The sequence below is a fragment of the Zingiber officinale genome, chromosome 5A, assembly GCF_018446385.1.
Source record: "Zingiber officinale cultivar Zhangliang chromosome 5A, Zo_v1.1, whole genome shotgun sequence".
NCBI lineage: Eukaryota > Viridiplantae > Streptophyta > Magnoliopsida > Zingiberales > Zingiberaceae > Zingiber > Zingiber officinale.
Window position 1 is genome coordinate 86,890,358 of NC_055994.1, and position 6,767 is coordinate 86,897,124.

Genomic DNA, 6,767 nt, shown 5'->3' on the forward strand with positions numbered 1-6,767 from the left:
GTACCACTCAACTTTATTGTCATGTCGGACTAAGTCCACCTGCAGGGTTTAACATGACAATCCTTATGAGCTCCTCTTGGGGGCATTCTCAACCTAGATAACTAAGACACAGATTCCTTCTATAATCAACAACACACACTATAAGTAATATCATTTCCCAACTTATCGGGCATATTGATTTATCGAGCTAAACCTCACCCTTTGATAAGTCAAAGAAATAAATATTAAATATATGTACTTGTTATTATATTAGGATTAAGAGCACACACTTCTATAATAACTAAGGTTTAGTTCTTTTATTAAGTCAGTACAAAAAGAACTTACCTAAATGGTCCTACTCAATACACTTAGAGTATACCAGTGTAATTTATTAATCAAGACAAACTAATACTTAATTACACTACGACTATTCCGATGGTTTGTTCCTTTCCATCTTAGTCGCGAGCAACTGTTTATAATTTATAAATAACCGATAACATGATCTTCTGTGTGTGACACCACACACCATGTTATCTACAATATAAATTAATTGAACAGATTACATTTAAAAAATAAATGTAGATATTGTCCAATGTGATTCCTTTATTTCAAAAATAAATGTTTACAAAAGCTAGGCTTTTAGTATACACTCTAACAAGTACTGAGCCAGGGAAGGGGTCCCAGCGTTGGCCCTTCAACGCTCAAGTTAGTCATCAGAAAAATGGAAGAGAGAGGAGTAACAGTAGGTATAGATGTGAATAGTGAATAACGCGTACCTCCGTCGATGCATGGAGCCCCCTTTATATAGCACCCTAGCGGATGACGTGCAAGCTCCTCAAGGTGTGGGCACGCTCTTCAAATTGTCCCATGAATGGACATGTCAGAAAAATAGCTCTGACACCATACCTTAACAGAACACACAAATCCCTCATAAGATAGTAGAATCTTCTGTCGTACGATCCGCCTATTGACCATGCCTCTTTGCTCTTCTCCGCCTCCAGCTGCTCGGAGCTCTTACTCAGATCAACCCTTAATTGACCCATCTCAACTCTCATTTGCTCCATCTATGCCTGAGAAGTCGTTGCCTAGCCGCTCGGGGCGCGCAACTGTTTGACTTATTGCTCCAAAAAGGCGAGCCTTTGACACATAGCCAGGCTTTCTACCCAATACTGCAAGAAAGTAAAAAAATTTTAGGGTCTAGCGGCGATAAATAGTAACATGTAAAATACTTACCCCAATGGACATCTGGGTATGATTGTCGACAAGCGCCCCTGGAGGCATGACCGCTGCATGGGCTCGGGCGTCGGCCCATATCTGTGCTAGCGGCCCCTGGATAATTATCTGGTACTCTGGGGCTTGGGATCCAATGCTGTCAAAATCGCGCCACTCATCCGTAGGTAGATGAATGACTACCATTATGTGGCGTTAGCCACTAGGAGCTGACAGGGCCGAAGTTGCTCTGCCAGCCAACTGAGACGTTGACCCCGGCCGGATGCGAGACTTTTGAGTCTTCGACGGTGGAGGCAGTATGAAAGCGACTGGTGGTGCACAGATTGTTTCTTGTGGTAGCTCAGACAAAGACGACTTCCGATTGGATGAAAGCGAAGTATGTGGGACGACTGTCGCTTGCACGGGCACAGGTGTGGAGGTTTCGCCCTGCTCGGATGAAAGACGTGGGTTGGTCCTGGTTGGAGTCTGTGTAGCGGAGATAGTAGATCGGGCGACAATCTCCGCACGACGCCTCTTTCAGCTTATTAACAACTCCCCGGAAGAAGCCGATTCTGAGGCGTCGGCGACTAGAATTACCGAAAGATGCTCAGGCGAGGGATTCACTGCGACAATCGCTTCACCACCAACCGTACAGCTGGTTGCTCCATCGCTCCCTTGAGCTGGGGTTCCTGCACTCTCCCTAAGTGGATCCTCATGAGAGTCGACCGGCTGCAAGTCACGGCTCTCCAACTCAGCCACGGGTACAACATTGATCTCTGCGTCCGCGAGTTTGGACTTGCTGGCCAGACATCCGTGCAACATGACTCGAGCTGCAAAAGAAAGAAAGAAATCAATTAGATTCAAAAGTTAGACTAAGAAAGATCATACCTAGGCTGGACGGAAGCCTTGTGCGGATCAGGCTCAGACCGAACATGTAGAGGATATATACCCTCCAACAGTAACTTGTGTATATGATATTTCTGATCGACCAAGCTGGAAACTGCATGAAGGTAGTCCGAGCGGCTCTTGTATTTCTTGAGCTCGAGAGGGTTCGACATCTCTAATTGCCACCTGGTCGGGAAGTCTGACCGCTCGAGAAAGTGAACAAAGAAATAGTAGTCCTTCCAATGCTTCTTAGAGGACGACATCTTGTCAAAGAAGACTAGGCCCACTCAGGCTTGGAAGAGAAAAGTCCCCGACTCGGACATTTTGAGATAATAAAAATAGTGGAAGAGCTGAGGAGGAAGGGGAATATCGTACAAGCAGAACAAAATGACGCCCCCAAACAACAATCGAAAGGAGTTTGACACTAATTGATGGAGAGAAATACGAAAATATTTACAAATAGCAGAGAAGAAAGGGTGAATCGAGAACCACAGACCGACTGTAAATTGGTCCCTAAAGAAGCATACAAAACTAGGAGGCGGCTCGTTAGGGTGGTCAAAAGCCGAAAGAAGACTGATTTGATAATTGGAGGGAATTTCAAAGGCAGCTCTCAAACTCTCAGCATCGCCTCCGTCAGAGATAGGAGGTTGAGAGGAGCTTGCCATCGAAATAAACGACGACGAGAAACAACGAAGAAGTTGGATTAAAAGGACACTAAGAACAACGAACGGAGTCAGTTGAAGGGTACAGAAAACTTGCTAGAGAGAATGCTATGACCGCCGAAGAAGAAGAAGAATGCAATGTCCCCGGAAAGGTCGAAAACGAAGACGCAGAGTGAGGGAGACGAAAAACGCAGCGTGAGGAAGACGACGACGCACGCAAGGTTTATAAACCTTGCAGCTGATCAACCTCAACCGCCCTATCCAAAGCTACGAAAACCTAAAAGCAGATCCCATCGTTGATTTTGAAAAGGCACACACCTCGTTATAAGAGAATATCCGCTTGTCACATCAACCGTGCGGTGACAGTGAGGGCCATGTGTCCTTTGGTCACTGAATAGCATTTAATGAGCTTAATTAAAAAGGTATGGTCGTGTGCTAGACCATAATTATCAGGGATTTGTACGATTTTTAAGAAATTTGAATGACGTCAGTCACGATCGAGCTCGCCTGAGGACGCGTAGGGAAAAAGAAAAATATGTGCGAAGTGTTGCTACGCATTGTCCCATTCAGTGCAAAGAACGGGTCATAGGGCTAAACTTGGCAACGGAAGAATGAACCTAAAGTGGCGTGGGCTTGTAGGCCAATCAAGGATTAAAGACCAAGCACAAGCCGATCGACATATGGGCCGAATGGACCTTGAAATCGCCGAACACACATCTTCTTGTCCAGTCAGCCGGACTTGTAGCTTCTTTCGACTGAACTTGAAGGGGAGACTTGTGATACGACGATAAGGAGGAGCTACCTGGCACAGGTCAATTGCGACGATGTAGGTCAAAGTCAAGGCGGTCAACGCTAAGGCTTAAGTAAGGTTCACCCGTACCCGAGCGGGAAGCGGTTCATCAACTGATCAGAGGGATCATTGTCCGATCGATCATCTGAGTAAACCAATGACTGGTCTACCCGAACGGCAAGAGAGCAAGTTGAGCGGGCCAGGAGCCCGAGCCGAGCGAGCCACCCGTCCGGCTCGAGGTATGCCATTGGCATTATATATATAACGAATCGATAAAATAATAAAAGAGGAAAATACAAATAATTAATAGGGGAAAGAGAAGACAAAAGAGAACACTCCATCTATTATTAAATGAGAAATAACCAAGATAAAGATGTCTTCCATCGGTAATTAATATCATTAAATCGGGAAAGATAGAGGGTCACTGAGAAAGCTATAAAAGAGTAAGTCAGATATGAAGAAAGACAAGATGAAAATCTATCCCTAATACTTTTACTATCTTCTTCTATTTTAACTTGAATGTCGAAGGACCAATGTCAAAAACCTCTTCCCTAATTTTGATTTTATTTTACCGACAAAAACAAGGTCTTCATTCTGTCAACAAAATTACCACCTTCTCGACTTTCTAACTCCACGTCTTCGAACAATATAACAACCATTTCACTATGTGAGGGCTGCTCGACTCCACTGCGTAATTGCATTTCGTGTTATTTTTTATATTTTTTTTTTAAAATAAAATACATGTATGCTTCAGTACCGTTGGATACTGATTAATTAGAGGAGGATAGGTTTACTATAATAAAATAAAAATCAATTCTCGTCAAACAGAGACTTTGGAGAAAAAAATTTCTCACAGTCACTCGGCGGTGCGCAATCATGAAGCGGTCTTTTTACAAAAAGTGAATGCTTCATTCGGAAATCAAAGTGGTGCGTTGAATATTAACGGATAGTCTTACTGTACCGTGTCGTGCCAGGGTCCATACATGATCTTCTTCTCGAGACTCGATTAGACAAATCTAAAACAATAAATTCATTTTGCAATTTAAAGAAGTAACAGGAACAATAAATTAAAGTATTCATCTGATCATATTTTATTGTTTCTAGTAAATCTCTGTTATGATCAGTTGAAGGTGGTGCAATCTCGCCTGATCTCTCCCTCCGTCCCCGTCTTCACTCCGAACCTTCCCAACCTGACCATGGCCACCGCGAAGGCCTGGAAGAATTCCGTCTGGTTCGCCGCGAAGCGCTCGACTGCCGGCCTAGTCAAGGTGCTGGAGTACAGGTCCTGGTCGGAGGCGAAGAGGCCGCGGCCGGCGATCAGGCTCTTGTAGTATTGGTTGTCGAAGTTGTTCGGCGTGAAGGTGTCCATGTTGATGGCGATGGCTGGATCCACGTTGCGGGGGCAGACGCGCTGGAGATCTCTCAAGAACGCCGGGTTCATGGAAGGATCGACGGCGCCAGACTTGTTTTTGTAGTCGTAGATACGGCTGAAGACGGGGGCACAGTGGGAGAAGCCGACGGTGTGACCGCCGGAAAGGGCGACCATTTCGTTGACCGTCAGGTGGCGTCCCCGGTAGAAATTAATGATGCTGTTGATGTCGTTGTCGGGGTGGGGGAGATTGCTGTGGACGATGGAGGCTTGCGAGGTCAAGCCGTCGCGCCGGCCGAGCTCCACCGGGAAGTTGGGTCCGCCGGTCTAATCAACAGAAAGGAGAATTAACAAAATGCCACATAAAGTCTATAATAAAACACACTTCGCCCTTGAAGTGAAGTTTATAGTATTGTCAAATTCTCTCATAGAAAAGGTAGAAGGAGAAGAGAATGGAAAACTGACTTGGACGACGGCGTCTCTTGCGGCAATGGCGAGGATGTCGGCGCAGGAAACTACGCCGGGGCACTGCGCCTCCACGGCCTTCTTGGCCCTGATTACGGTGTCGAATGCATCGCCGGCGAGCGATAGGTTATCCGGTGCGTCCTTCTCGGCGTCGCCTTTAGCATTCGCGATCATCACGGAGGCGTCGCAGCCCTGTCAACTCAATGTATACCTTACTATTGCGTCTTCTCTTCTCTAAAATAACTCTGTTTTCCATTTTTCCCAAAAATGGAAAAGAAGAACAAGAAGAGCACCTGAATGATGCAATCATGGAAGAAGAGTCGCAGGGTAGCCGTAGTCGCCAACGTCACCTTGAACTTATCTTGGACAACTTTCTTAACGATGGCCTCCACGTTGGGGCACGAGGATTTGTAGAAGTTCGTCCACAATTGAGCATCAGCTCTCTCTGTTTCCATCGACACCATTATCACCACCACCACCACCACCAGCCATCTCAACCACTTCATCTCCCATTTCTCCATGAATCAAGAACACAGAGGATCAAGAAAGAAAAATTAAAGAAGACAGACCCAGAGAGCCTCAAATGATTTCTTTATAATAATTAATATTGTTAAATTTGGTTAGGCATCTGACAGTTACTATTTGAGGGAGAGTCTGGTACTTACCATTTGAGGGGTTTTTGAGTGTCGTGCACTACTAGTAGTCCTAGATATAGAATATAATTAAGAATTACTCAAGAAATCATGAATATTCGTATTCACTCTTATAATTTAATTGAATATCACATATTGTTTTTTTATTCACTCTTATTCTTATTTTAATTCACTCTTATAATTTAATTGAATATCACATATTATTTTTTTAAAAAAATTAACCTTACTATGCAACTATTTAATTAAGACTTTAATAATTAATGTAGAGAAAATCTAAAATTAAATTATGTTAATATTTTTTAACACTCAAATAATTTCATTATAATAATTATTATCCTTAAATTTGGTTAGACATTTGAAAGTTACCATTTGTAATTATCAAGTTGTATTTGCCTAGAAATGGAGTCCTTTTTTAGTCATGAAATTATAAATTAATATTTCTTAAGCAATTAAAAGACGTTCTTACTAATTTGTTGTTCTAATATATTATTAAACAATTTAAAATAATGAAAGTATATTAGTGTTAATGGCATATTTATGCTTATAAAAAAATTGTAAATTAACAAAAAAAAACAAATGATATTATTTGTTGTTGAATAAAACCAACAATGATGTAAAATATAAAATAACAATCAACATATAACATTTAAAATATATAAACATAATTAAATAAACAACAATCAAATCTTATTCCATTAGATGGGTAGACTATATGAATCATTCTAGGTCATTAACTATATCACCTATTATATCAT

General features: G+C 42.6%; 1 protein-coding gene across 1 annotated transcript; it reads right to left on the minus strand.

The window, feature by feature from the left end:
* Positions 1-4,645: 4,645 nt before the first annotated feature.
* On the minus strand, positions 4,646-5,865 carry LOC121982981 (peroxidase 73-like). Its single transcript, XM_042535979.1, has 3 exons — positions 5,653-5,865; positions 5,360-5,551; positions 4,646-5,221 (listed from the first exon to the last, which is right to left on the minus strand). Exons 1-3 carry the CDS (start codon positions 5,863-5,865, stop codon positions 4,646-4,648), a joined length of 981 nt encoding a protein of 326 aa, XP_042391913.1.
* Positions 5,866-6,767: the final 902 nt, after the last annotated feature.

Excerpts from the sequence above, each read along its gene's own strand:
- LOC121982981 (XM_042535979.1), bottom strand. The coding sequence starts at position 5,865 with ATGAAGTGGTTGAGATGGCTGGTGGTGGTGGTGGTGGTGATAATGGTG. Across the intron at positions 5,552-5,652 it reads TCCATGATTGCATCATTCAG|GGCTGCGACGCCTCCGTGAT; the intron begins GTGCTCTTCTTG and ends TTGAGTTGACAG. Across the intron at positions 5,222-5,359 it reads CAAGAGACGCCGTCGTCCAA|ACCGGCGGACCCAACTTCCC; the intron begins GTCAGTTTTCCA and ends TCTGTTGATTAG.